Genomic DNA, 13,736 nt, shown 5'->3' on the forward strand with positions numbered 1-13,736 from the left:
ACTCAGGCACCCCAGGATTGTATTTTTGAAGGTAAAATATTAAAAGCAAGAATGCCCAGGGGTGCCTGGGTGGCTCAGTCAGGCGTCCCCCGGACAGCATAAATTAATTGGAGAACTTATACTAAATTAGAATCAGATTTAGAAGAGAAACAAAACTGTCCTTATATCCAGTAGTCTGAGAATGATTTGCAATCACCACAGATATTATTTCTTTCAAAAGACTTTTGTTTCTCAAACTGTTGTACACAGAAAAATACAAACTTTTACATTAAAACTGAGAAATTTATTGATATTTTTTCATGATGGAGTATGTGGAATTAAATTAAACAAAAAATATACAGCTTGAAACAGCGGAAATAATCCTAAAATTTTTAAGACAGTTGTACACTTATAGCCAAAATAAAACGAACAGTTTTTAATAATTACATCACTTTAAAAATTCTGCTCAATAATTTATCTGAAATTAAACACATATGATGATAACTGGGTTCTGGGCACCTTGTAAAATGAAATGTCACTTTATCCTTCCCCCAAAATTGTGATCCTAGTAAAACAGTGGTTTGGTTCAGCTCCTTACCCAAAGAAGCCACTTCTCCATTCTATCACTTATAAACATGTCAACTATTAGTCTTTTCTGATTTGTAAGGATGACAATTTTGGTTCCATTTAAAAAATGTTTCCAGTAGGCAGTCAGAGATGTAGAACTCAGCCTCACTCAGAAGAGTAGAGGATTAGTATTTCAACATATCATAGGTCATGGCTTTCTTCTAGTGCTCACTGAGGTCAAATGTCCTCATTTAATTATAAATGTTAAAAGGTAAAATTACATCTTAACAGCAGCCAAAAATTTATATATTTTTTTATGTATTTACAATATTGTACATATTTACATGACGACACCAAATACTGAATTGTAGAAATAAGAGACCACTTATAGAGGCATTCATTTAATGCCCCAACATTATTTTCTTGTGCAAATTAAAACTGTTCTCAAACTTCCCAGAAAGCTAAAGACAGTCAACATTGCGAAGGCCGCCATCCATGGTTAAAGAGCCAAACCTAAAACACAAAAGAAAAAGGAAATCTCAGATGATTCATTTATTTGGCCCCCAATATTTTAAAGAATATAGGAGACTTTTCAGATGAACAAGCTGTTAAAGAGTTTAAGCAACTATGATTTGCTCTATTTCTTACTGAAACACAGTGATATTATTATAAATACGTGAAAAAAATACCAATCGGTGGCTTGGGAGGTCTTCCTTTTTTTTTTCCCAAAGATTTTTATTTATTTATTTGACAGAGAGAGAGAGAGAGAAAGAGAGAGAGAGAGCGCGCGTGTGCCGGAGAGCACAAGCGGGGGGGGAACAGCAGAGGGAGAAGGAGAAGCAGGCTGCCCGCTGAGCAGGGAGCCCGACGCGGGGCTCAATCCAGGACCCTGGGATCCTGACCTGAGCCGGAGGCAGACGCTTAACCATCTGAGCCACCCAGGCGCCCCTTGGGAGGACTTCTTAAGAGAAAAGGGTGAGGGATGTGATCTAGAAAGTATTAGGAAAAACTGGATAACTTCTTCTTGGTGGGGTGGGATTTAGAAAAGCAAAGATAAGGAGTTGGGAGTTTGACATACTCAACGGACAGTAAGGAATGCAACCTTGCTAGAACAGAATGTTATTTTGGGGACTAGTAGGAAGTTGAGTGAATGGGCTGGGCCAGAGTATTCTATTCTTTGAATTCAAGTGTGAATTTAGACTTGACCTTTTAGGTAACAGGAGTTTAGAAATTTTTGAGCCAAAGGAGTACGCCAGTGGATCAGTGTTTGGGAAGATTGTTTGGGCTTAATAGCCATGACAGATGGCAAAAGCCTAGGCTTAGGAAGATAGGTGGTAGGTTATACCACAGCTCCCATGTGAGGAGGAAGGAGGTCTGATGAGGCCAAGAGGGGGAATATGGAAACATTCTGAAGGAAGATTACCAAACTCGATGAAAGGCAGTAAAAAAGAGAGTTAGTATATAAAATAACCTATGTTCAAGGGAGCAGGAAAAAGGTAGTTCCACTGAAGAGAATGAGGAAATTGGAGGGGAAACTGAGTTGGGAAGGGTGATATGATGTGATTTTAGATACAAAAGAAATGAAGTGATAATAAGACAGCCACATGGAGACAGTGCTCATTAGTTCTGGCACAAATCCTTAAGCAGTCATTTAACATTTAAGCTATGATTATGCCATGTTGTATCACCCATATATTGTCAAATAAATTTGCAGATAAAATAGGGGAAAGTGACTTGGTTTAAGAAGTGAGGATTTTATGTCACAAGGCAGAAGAGATTCAATATAAGTTTGTTAAAGCATATCTTAATAGTCTCTTTTTGCTGATATTTAGCTCAAGTTGTGAAGAAACTAAATTGGGTACTATAAAAAAGTTAGATAATTACTATGTAATTGCTATAAACCAATAGAAAAAAAGATTTTAAAACCAAAAGGCAATTCACACACACACACACAAATTTGAATAAACATAAAAAGATGCTTCATATCACTATTAACCAAAGAAAAGCAAATTAAAATAAGATACCCGTTTTTACTAAACAAATCAGCAAACATTAAAAATGGTAACATTCGGGGCACCTGGGTGCCTTAGTCGGTTAAGCCTCTGACTCTTGATTTTGGCTCAGGTCATGATCTCAGGTTTGGGAGACTGAGCCCAGCCTCAGACTCTGAGCTCAGTGAGGCATCTGCTTGAGATTCTCTCTCTCCCTCTCCTTTTGCCCCCCCACCCCCCACTTGTGCATGTACACTCTCAAATATTTATTTATTTATTTATTTAGAGAGAGCAAACAAGCATGGGGAGGGGAAGAGGGAGAGGGAGAAAAATCCTCAAGCAGATTCCCCACTGAGCACGGAGCCTAAGGCAGGGCTCCATCTCCTGAACCTGAGATCATGACCTGAGCCAAAATCGAGTCATACGTTTAACCAAATGAGCCACCCAGGCACCCCAATAAATTACGATTCTAATGAGATGTATGAAAAATAATGTGCAAAAGATTTTCATTTTCACAAACTGATTCAAATAAGCAATTCTATTAACCAGAGCTACTATAAAATGGAATCGATCACAGCTGACTTGTCTTTATCCAAGCAACCCCAAACACATTAAAAGGCACCATGGAAATCACAAAACAAAAGGGTTCTGACTTTATATCCTTTCCCCATTACTTTAACCTACTGATACAGGAAGACAGACAGGTACAAATATAGATCTATATGTATTTCCTTGCATAAAAAAAATCACAGGGCAGAATAATATTTGTGTTACTTACCTTTCTAAGATATGATTATTTTCAGCAAGTTCTTTAACCACCCCTTCCATTTCTTCCTTTAATTTCTTCATACTATACAAACAAAACAAGTATCAATGTCTCTGCTCAAAAAAGTATGGAAATGTTTTAGAATTCTATTATGTTTTAGTTCTCTAGATTAGACTAAGCCATTAAATAACATTTGCAAATGTATTCACAACAAATACCCAAAATTTCAAAATAAAAGAGCAAGATCACAAACTGAAATAAAAATGAATGGAAACATCATAGTTACCAAATAATAAATTTAAAAAAAAATTTTTTTTTAAAGATTTTATTTATTTATTTGACAGAGACACAGCGAGAGACGGAACACAAGCAGGGGGAGTGGGAGAGGGAGAGGGAGAAGCAGGCCTCCTGCAGAGCAGGGAGCCCGATGCGGGGCTCGATCCCAGGACCCTGGGATCACGACCTGAGCCGAAGGCAGACGCTTAACGACTGAGCCACCCAGGCACCCCCAAATAATAAATTTCTTACCCAAGAGTCATTTCCACTAATGTGTTAGAACATGGATAAATTGGGGTCATGGTATGTTTGATTCCACTGGAGGCTGCCAACATTTTCTGGGGCAAAGTTTCTTGTAACTGAAACATCAAAAAAACCTACATCAATCACTGAACAAAGTACAAACTACAGATCTTACATTAAATGTTACACTTTGTTTTTTTAAAGATTTCATTTATTTATTTGACAGAGAGAAAGCGAGCACAAGCAGGGGGAGTGACAGGCAGAGGCAAAGGGAGAGGGAGAAGCAGACTCCCCGCTGAGCAGGGAGCCCAATGTGAGGCTCAATCCCAAGACCCTGGGATCATGACCTGAGCCGAAGGCAGACGCTTAACCAACTGAGCTACCCAGGTGCCCCAAATGTTACACATTTTATAAGCCCTTTATAGCTTTAAATTTTAATTTCAAAACTGTGAATGATACAGTACTTAAATCAACACTTTTTTATTTTTTTTAAAAAGGGCTCTGGCTTTTCTCCCAAGGGTGTTGAGAAACCCTGGTAAGATATTTTTTTATTTTAAAGATTTTATTTATTTGACAGAGAGAGACACAGCGAGAGAGGGAACACAAGCAGGGGGAGTGGGAGAGGGAGAGGCATGCTTCCCGCTGAGCAGGGAGCCTGATGCGGGGCTCGATCCCAGGGATCGAAGGCAGACGCTTAACGACTGAGCCACCCGGGTGCCCCTAAATCAACACTTTAAAAAAATCCTCTTTTGGGGCACCTGGGTGGCTCAGTGGTTAAGCGTCTGCCTTCGGCTCGGGTCATGATCCCAGGATCCTGGGATCGAGCCCCGCATCGGGCTCCCTGCTCGGCGGGAAGCCTGCTTCTCCCTCTCCCACTCCCCCTGCTTGTGTTCCTGCTCTCACTCTCTCTCTGTCAAATAAATAAATAAAATCTTAAAAAAATAAAATAAAAAATCCTCTTTTTATAGATGATTAAAGAATGGTCTATCAGATGCTTTTTTTAAAAAATTAAATTTTTTATTTTATCAGATGCTTTTAATTGTAAAACATCTAAGTTCTGAAAAGTTGGCTTAAAACACATATTACAAATGGGCAAACAGAACTGAATATAAGGTGTATTATGTCCCACTTCTCTCTTTTCAATCATTTCAAATATAAACTGAGAAGAAATGTATTTTTTTCCGAACAGGAAAAAGATTTTTTTCTAGATACTTTTGATAGTTATACCTCATTTGTATAGTCTTGATACTTTGATACTTCTTCTTCAATATCAAAACACTGGTTAGTTAAGGATAATAACTGTTTCCTAAGATGAAGCATCTTTCTGAAAACCAAAAAGAATCAATTAATAAGCAGTCTAATGAAATAGTAATCTTATTTACAATATACAATGTATACTGAATTGTACATTGTACAAACACTAAGGTTACTTACCTCATCCATTCTTCTGACTTATCCAAAAATGCCTCATATTTTTTAACACATTCATCTGTAAAGTGGGTCATAGCTTTTGTTGCATGGTAATACAGTTTTTGCCTATAATTTAGAAATAATCACAGTCTTAAACCAATGTGATGGTTTCTATTTCCAACATTAAAAACTTTTCAAATACATAAAATTTATGTTTCATAATAGTGACTGTTCTGGCTTTAGAATATGTATAGTAGAAAGCCAAAGGTTTCTAAGATACACATTACAGCAGCAAGAAGTGAAAGAGAAGGTTCATAATGGAGAATGGTCAGAACATATTTATTTAATGAAGTTAAGGTTAAGAAAGAGGTTAAATCTGTCCTTGCCTATGTTCTCTATTATCTATCCTTCTGCAGTCAAAGCACATGACATAGAAGATGCCCCCTCATTCTCCCTTCTCCTCAACCTCTCAACCAGGGACCAGACAAGCGGGCCTCAAATATGTGCACACACAGTAACAATTCTGTAAAGCCAAGATTAAAATGTATTTTTTATTATAATTAATTTCAACTTTAAGAGGAATTATATTAATAACATAACCAAAAATAACTGTTAAACACAATAAGGACACTTACTTATCAAATTTGTGGATCTGTTCTTCATTATAAGCTAATCCTAAAAATAAGAAATATTACTTCTGTAAATGTAGAATCACAAAATCATGCACACTTCTTTTTCTTTCGAGATTATGACTTCAAAAAGACTAAGAGTTTAGAGTAGATGACATAAACTCATGACCCATGGGTTAGATATACAGCTCACAAATGCTTTTAATTGATCTGTACAGTGTTAACATAAAAAAAATTAACTGCCAACATTTAAAAATCAGGATATTTCTTTCTTTCTTTTGAAGACTTATTTACTTATTTAAGGACTCTCTATACCCAATGTGGGGCTCAACCCATGACCCCGAGATCAAGAGTCGTATGCTCCACTGACTGAGCTACGTGCCCACAAGATATTTCTAATAAAATCTGTATTTTCAGCTTCTCTTGAGAATAGGAAGATTTTTGGGCAATGACTTTGGTGAATCTGAGTAGTGACTCTCCCCTTCAGATGGGTATTTCCTCTCCTATTGTCCTCAGTCTCCACTGGCCAATTTCATTCCTTTCTGTTACATGACTGGTCTCTAGAGATTTTAGAGTTCAGGACCCTTAATTTAAAATATTCAAAAAGTCGGTTTTAAGAATAATTTTTAGTATATTCAATCTCTTTCCCAACAGAATCAAGTCTATGAAATAAATAAGGAGCCACCCTTATAAATATACCAAATTAATTCAACTGAATTACAACTAGTAGAGCTGATTCATTAGATTAACAAATGGCAAACTTTACTTACTTCGTTCTGCTTTGTCTTTTTTGAACTGATAGTAAATCTCTGTGATGCAATTTAGCAGGACTTGTAGCTTTTCTACACTATGTAGGGGAAAAAAATCCAAATAAATTAACTGAGTCAATGTGAAAAAGGACATTTAATAATAAGAGCGGAAGCTACCAATAAAATTATATAACCTACTGTCTATCTTTTGGATGAGTGCCTTCTTGATGGGCCCATGTATCTGCCAGCAGACCACCTGGAGATAATTTGCCTTCGATATCCTGAAGACTGCTTTCTATTGTTCCCTGAGAACTGGAAAGCTAAATAAAACCAGTGGGTTGAGATTCAGATTAGCAAAATACAGAAATGATACATTGCCAAAGGAGTCTAAAGTCTTAATCGTACTGCTTTTGTGGATTACGTCAATTCAAAGTCAGAAAAATTATTTTTATTTTTAAAGGCAAGGACAGTTTCTTGGTTAGATTTTTCCATAAAGAGTATTATATGATAATAAAATATGAGATTAACTAGTATTAATACGTTTTATAAAACATTTCTTTTTTAAAGATTTTTTTTTTTTTAAGATTTTATTTATTTATTTGACAGAGACAGTGAGAGCAGGAACACAAGCAGGGGGAGTGGGAGAGGGAGAAGCAGGCTTCCCGCCGAGCAGGGAGCCCGATGTGGGACTCGATCCCAGGACTCTGGGATCATGACCTGAGCCGAAGTCAGCCGCTTAACTACTGAGCCACCCAGGCGCCCCTATAAAACATTTCTTACATTAAATATCCTTTCTTAAAAAACATACAAAATCCTTTCATTCAATTAACCTTGTTTCTTTACCTGTAAAATATGGTTAACAGTCTATATCTCATAGAGTTGTTATGAAAGTCAAATAGGAGAACCATGAGCATGGTCCCAATGACTGTCATCATTTTGTAAATACTTACTCTCAACAATTTGGTGTGTATGTCTGAAATTTCACCTAACTCTGCTGCTTCTAGGTTGATCTTCATCAGCTTTTCATATCTGTATGAAAAACAAGTATGGAAAAATTAAATGAGCATAATGAATATACAGATTTTAAAAGATGTTTTTATAAATTATATCTGAATTTTTATTATCATAACTATTTAAGAATAAAATACTGAATGCAAAGCCTACAAGCAACAGATTCCAAGAAAACTTGCTGTCTCTGTGAAGAAGGAATTTTATATACTTCTACTAACAAATTTTTATATGAGATAAAATAAAAAAGACAATTTCCAACAGTCTTATGCCAGGATAATAATCAAAATACTAGATTGCAGAATGGTGGTCAATAGTACATACTGATTTCATTTACTGTATTTCCTCTGCAGTATAAATAATACAGCCTAGGAATAGGGAAATCTAAAATATCATTCTGTTTCAAAAAACAGTCTCAGGGTTAAGATTAATTAATAAGTAATAATAAACTAAAAGTAATCCCCAAAGTCTATAAATACTACCAAAATACAGTTCTAGAATACCCCTTCCTACTTCCTTTGTTGACTGCAGTTTTTATATTTTCCTATTCAGAGTGTCTAATTTGCAAGGTTAAAAAATGAGATGTTTTTATGTCAGATTACCTTTTCCTTTGCAAAGGGTAGGAGAAAATGCCACCAAATGTTCATTTCTTACTGAGACGACTAAATTTTGTCTTTGTGAGGAATTAACTTAATCTACGGTTGTATCTTAATACAAACACTTGCATAGCATATTGTATTATGCCAAGGATAACTAAATAATTAAAGAGAAATGGGACAGTATTTAATATTAACCACTATTAGTAAGGAAGTAATCTACTCACACTTTTACAGTTTTTTCAATGTTTCTGATGCAGAAATCCAGTGTGATCACAACTTCTGTCTTTTTGTGAACAGTTTCATTATAATCATCTTTAACTAATTCTCTAAAAAATAATAATATTCTCATTAGTTTATCTAAGGAATGATTTGGTTTTTTAAAAAGGTTTTCTCTTGTTTATCACTAATTATACTGCTGTTACTACTGTTCAAACAAATTTATTAACAATCTTGTTATATTATGAAAGCCAATTCATTTTTTTCCCTCTTGGGCTGAGTCTTGCCAATTTACTTTTTATTACTGAAAGCATTATTGTGACCCCAACACTTATCCAGGGCACAAACCATTAATTACTACTTATTAAGTTAAGAGTTTGGAAATCTAAAGCATTAAAATTATATTAAGGAATAAAAGCGAATCTATAATCACATGAATAAGCTAAATAGCATTACGCTTTATATCACCAGAATTAATTTTTATTATTCATAGTAGATTATGATCTCTGAAGAAGCAGGATGACATAGTAAATAAACTGGAGGGCTTTTGGTCTACATTAAGGGTCAACAAACTAAACTTGTTTTTGCTGAGAATGACATTTATATTTTCAAAGGTTGTAAAAACAAAGAAGAGACCTATGTGGCCCACAGAGTCTAAAATATTTACTAACTGAAAAAGTTTATCAACAGTGATCTACACTAAAAACTATTAAAAAAAACAAACAAACCCCAAAACCAAAAAATAAAGCAAAAACTATTTTCTCATGACTTCTTAAACTACAAGTTAATAGGTAAAAGAAACTGGGGCGCCTGGGTGGCTCAGTTGTTAAGCGTCTGCCTTCGGCCCAGGTCATGATCCCAGGGTCCTGGGATCGAGCCCCGCATCAGGCTCCCCGCTCAGCAGGAGGCTTGCTTCTTCCTCTCCCACTCCCCCTGCTTGTGTTCCTGCTCTCGCTATCACTCTCTGTCAACTAAATAAATAAAATCTTAAAAAAACAAAAAGAGAAACAAAAAAAAAAAAACAAAAACAATAGGTAAAAGAAATAAAAGCTTTATGGAGCAGTGACTGTGGTAAACAACAAGAGCAAGAGAATACGAGAGCTGTTAGTAACAATACCACAAAAGTAAACAGAGTCAACACTTAAAAGAGTTTTCTAGAAATTATTTAGTAAAAATGAAAAGGCTTCTTTTTTTTTTTTTTTTAAAGATTTTATTTATTTATTCATGAGAGATAGAGAGAGAGAGGCAGAGGCAGAGGGAGAAGCAGGCTCCCCGCGGAGCAGGGAGCCTGATGCGGGACTCGATCCCAGGACCCTGGGATCATGACCTGAGCTGAAGGCAGACGCTTAACCGACTGAGCCACCCAGGCGTCCCTGAAAAGGCTTCTTAATGGAAAGAGAAAAGCATAGGCTTACAAGCTGGATATGTGAACACCTAAAAAACCCCATCAGTTTATGGATTTAACATAAAGGTGACAGGCAAAAAAAAAGTGTCATTCTTCTTTCTTCTTAAAGCACTAGCAGAACAGGAATGATGAAATGCTTCATACATGTTTTTGCAAGAAGGGAAGATTACGTGTGAGGCAGATATACATAAACTGTCACAAGCATTAAAGCCAAGGAGCATTATGAGCCCAGGGAACATGAAGCCATTACTAAGTGTATATAAAATTCAAAAGCCTCAAATGATATATAGAAACTGGAGGCATGATGTTCAAGGGAGACCATTTATTCTCTGCTTCTAGCAGAGGAAAGAAGGATCTACAAATCATGAAAAAAGAGCAAATTATATTCATCCACAAAATATTTCTTAGGGTTACTTTCAGGGGAAGAGAATACTTAACTAGATGATCAATATTCTGACCTAGAATAACTATATTAAGTGATTTAGTAAAAAAAAAAAAAAAAGTAATTTCATTTTTTAAAAAAAGATTTTATTTATTTATTTGACAGAGGGAGAGAGAGAGCACAAGCAGGGGGAGCAGCAGGTAGAGGGAGAGGGAGGAGCAGGGAACCTGATGCGGGGCTCGATCCCAGGACCGGATCAGGACCTGAGCCGAAGGCAGTTGCTCAACCAACTGAGCCACCCAGGTGTCCCACGTATAATTTCACTTATGTGAAAAGTCTAGAATAGGCAAATCTATATAGAGAGAAAGCATATTTGTGGTTACCTGGGGCTAGGAGGTTATGGGGGAAATGGGGAGTGACTGCTTATGGGTACAGGATTTCTTTTTGGGGTGACAAAAATATTCTACAATGAGTGGTGATGGCTACACAACTCTGTGAATGCACTAAAAATCATTGAATTATACACTTAAAAATGGGTGAATTAAACAGTATGTGAATTATAGCTCAATAATGCTATTAGAAAAATAAAGTTGAGAGTATCCTTCATTTGGGAAAAAGGCAAGAAAGAAAGGAAGATTCTGAGGACATAAACTCTAGAACAAGTACAGATTATACTGCATTATACCACCACCAAAGCCGGGGCAGCTGGGTGGCTCAGTCAGTTAAGTGTATGCCTTTGGCTCTTGTTATAGTCCTGCGGTCCTGGGATCGAGCCCCACATCAGGCTGCTCAGCAGGGAGTCTGTTTCTCCCTCTCCCTCTGCCTCTTCCCCTTATTCGAGCTCTTTCTCTCTCTCAACTAAATAAATAAAATCTTAAAAACAAAAAAACCCGAAAAATGACAAAGCCTACCAAGATAGTGAGATGACAGCCCCAGTCAAGGTCCTTGGAAAAAGATTTCATTTAACATCACATTGTACAGCGTGGCATTAAGTTTTAAAATTCAGATACTATTTGTCCTATCTGTCTCACAAGGTTGTTGTAGGACTCAAATGAAAAAATATACTGCTAAATGTGCTGTAAACTAAACGTGAAACAAATGTATTATACTAAAACCCAAGGGACACCTGGCTGGCTCTGCTGGTGGAGCATGTGACTCTTGATCTCAGGGTCATGAGTTCGAGCCCCACTACTGGGTGCAGAGATTACTTAAAAACAAAATCCTTAAAAACAAAACAAAATGAAACAACAAAAAAACCCCAAGCACTTGACCCTATGTAGTCTGAAGAGGTAAAGTATCTCAAAAATGGGGTGGTTACCACTTATTTTCAAATTTCAATCCATTACTTACATCAACCATCGTATTCCCTTTCGCATTAATTCCTGATAAAGCAGCAAGGTACTGGCAACTTTACAGGCATAACACACAACTCCTGTTATTGCCTAATGAAGAAACACAATATTTGGTGCTAATTGTGGTACAGGTAAGAAAAAACTTCTACGTAACAATTTTCAAGCTTATGTATTTTTATCAGGTTAATTAAAAACACTACCAATTTCTAAAAGCTAAGGACAGATACAATAAATATTTCATCTTTTTTTTTTCTTTAAAGATTTCATTCTTAACATGATAATGTTAAAAATGCACTGCGTCTACAGAGAAAACTTTCTTAGCAGTTCAAGAAAAGATATAAAGAAGAAAGAACACAAAATAATTTGCAATGGATAATCATTTAAATGAATAATTTCCTAGATCATACAGGCATATGTAAAGATAATATCTTTTATTGCTTCCACTATTGATAATTTTAATTCAGATGTTTACATAGTAATTCTTTTTCATAGTAATTTAATTAAATACTAACCTTAGCCATGCTAGCATCCCCATCTAAATCGTAACGTGGATGTACTTTAGGGAGGGAAACTGAAATATTAAGTAAAATAATAAAAATCAGAAATAAAGTATTTTGAATAATTATTTTATCCTTTATACAGCAATTTTAAAAATTAAACATTAACCTCTAAATTACCTCTAAATTAAACATTAGTAGCAAAACTCTTTAAAGTTCTTTTCCAGGTTAAAAAAGATTACTTGAAACAATGCTCATTCCTTAACAAGAAATTACCTGAAATATTTCTAAGGAGTTCAATTTTTTCTTAAATATATTCCCACACAATAAGCTCAATGCTTCTCTTTAAATCTAAATCAAATCCGAAAGATCCAAATAGAAAAGTAAAAATCTGGGTAATTTATTTTTTTAACCAGTAGGATTAATAATTTAAGATTCCAAAATGTAGATCTAATTTTTCTTAGACTCCAAAGCCTGGCAAAGTGTCCTATTCACACTGGACACAATAAACATTTGCTCATATTTATGATACAAAAGGTTATTTTGAGTGTTAGTAAAATACTAAAAGCAGAGAGCTACAGTAAAACATACATGACAAACTAATTTACCATTTTTTGAAACAAAGTATTTAAGGTCAAATTACTGTAGTCTACAAAGGCCTTTCAATTTTATTACTAGTCTCGGTCAACTAATTTACAAAATTTTAATGTTTATGAAAATTCTACATTACTGTCATCAATCAACTTTATGAAGATGCCATTTATTTTTACAGGTCATCTTTTTTTTTAATGGCTAGCAAGATCACTACGAAAATCCCAACTTACTTTTTTCATATATCAATCCTATGGTACTCAGAGGTTCCCGACTTACTACAAAGATGGGATTTTCCTCCGTAGTTTTAGGGAAATGCTGTGCCAGTCTTCCAGGTTCTATGACTAAACGTCGTCCTTCATATATAAGTTCTTGATTTGAAGAAGTAATTTTGGTTTGTTTATACACCAGTTCATGAAATACAGTAGCACTGTGTGAGGAAAATTCAGAAGGACAACATAACTGGGATGGAGTAAGAAGTAAAAATCTTTTTTTTTTTTTTTTTGTGCTGAGTACAACAACATTCATTTCTATGTGATACTTCAGATCATGGCCAGTCTATAGATACACTGCTTTGTTGATGTGGGTACTATGATGTCTATTAAACTGAAAATTCCACATAACCTGTCTAGAAAGCAATCAATTCTAAAATACTTTTATGTCTGAACACCCATGTTGGATACGTGTAGGATACAGGATTCTTAATGTTTAATAACGGGGAGCCAACACAGCAGAGCACTTCGGAGCACAGACTCTGGATCAGACTACCTGGGCTCAAATTCCAGTTCTACTTACTTGCTGAGTCACCTTAAGTTACTTAACTCCTCTGTGCTAAGTTTCCTCGCCTATAAAATGCAAACAGTATCACCCACCTCACAGAACCATGGGGAGGATTAAATGCCTTAAACAGCTGAGAACAGTCTCTGCGATATGATTGTATAATATCTGTTAAATTAATGAAACCAGATTTTTTCAAAATGATATTTTGGGGAAAAAGTCAGATTCTCCCTGAATAGACCTATGCAATCAAAGAAACATTTCAGCAGCAATGCTGTGATTTGGCTCAGGCTTGAGTG

The 13,736-nt window shown here is 35.7% G+C and overlaps 1 protein-coding gene across 2 annotated transcripts in view; it reads right to left on the reverse strand.

Moving 5' to 3' along the window:
* Nucleotides 1-261: 261 nt before the first annotated feature.
* TBK1 (TANK binding kinase 1) overlaps nucleotides 262-13,736 on the reverse strand; it is a 41,439-nt gene continuing 27,964 nt past the window's right edge. For both annotated transcript variants that reach the window (XM_021678631.2, XM_044914772.1), the window contains exons 9-21: nucleotides 12,894-13,090; nucleotides 12,085-12,143; nucleotides 11,571-11,662; nucleotides 8,442-8,543; nucleotides 7,561-7,639; nucleotides 6,809-6,930; nucleotides 6,632-6,708; nucleotides 5,868-5,907; nucleotides 5,257-5,358; nucleotides 5,050-5,146; nucleotides 3,832-3,938; nucleotides 3,316-3,387; nucleotides 262-1,059 (exon numbers count right to left, since the gene is read on the reverse strand). In XM_021678631.2, the coding sequence (XP_021534306.1) occupies nucleotides 1,008-1,059; nucleotides 3,316-3,387; nucleotides 3,832-3,938; nucleotides 5,050-5,146; nucleotides 5,257-5,358; nucleotides 5,868-5,907; nucleotides 6,632-6,708; nucleotides 6,809-6,930; nucleotides 7,561-7,639; nucleotides 8,442-8,543; nucleotides 11,571-11,662; nucleotides 12,085-12,143; nucleotides 12,894-13,090 (1,198 nt within the window). In that variant the 3' untranslated portion in view covers nucleotides 262-1,007. The remainder of the gene's footprint in view (nucleotides 1,060-3,315; nucleotides 3,388-3,831; nucleotides 3,939-5,049; nucleotides 5,147-5,256; nucleotides 5,359-5,867; nucleotides 5,908-6,631; nucleotides 6,709-6,808; nucleotides 6,931-7,560; nucleotides 7,640-8,441; nucleotides 8,544-11,570; nucleotides 11,663-12,084; nucleotides 12,144-12,893; nucleotides 13,091-13,736) is intronic.

This window comes from Neomonachus schauinslandi, chromosome 5 (assembly GCF_002201575.2).
Source record: "Neomonachus schauinslandi chromosome 5, ASM220157v2, whole genome shotgun sequence".
Lineage (NCBI taxonomy): Eukaryota > Metazoa > Chordata > Mammalia > Carnivora > Phocidae > Neomonachus > Neomonachus schauinslandi.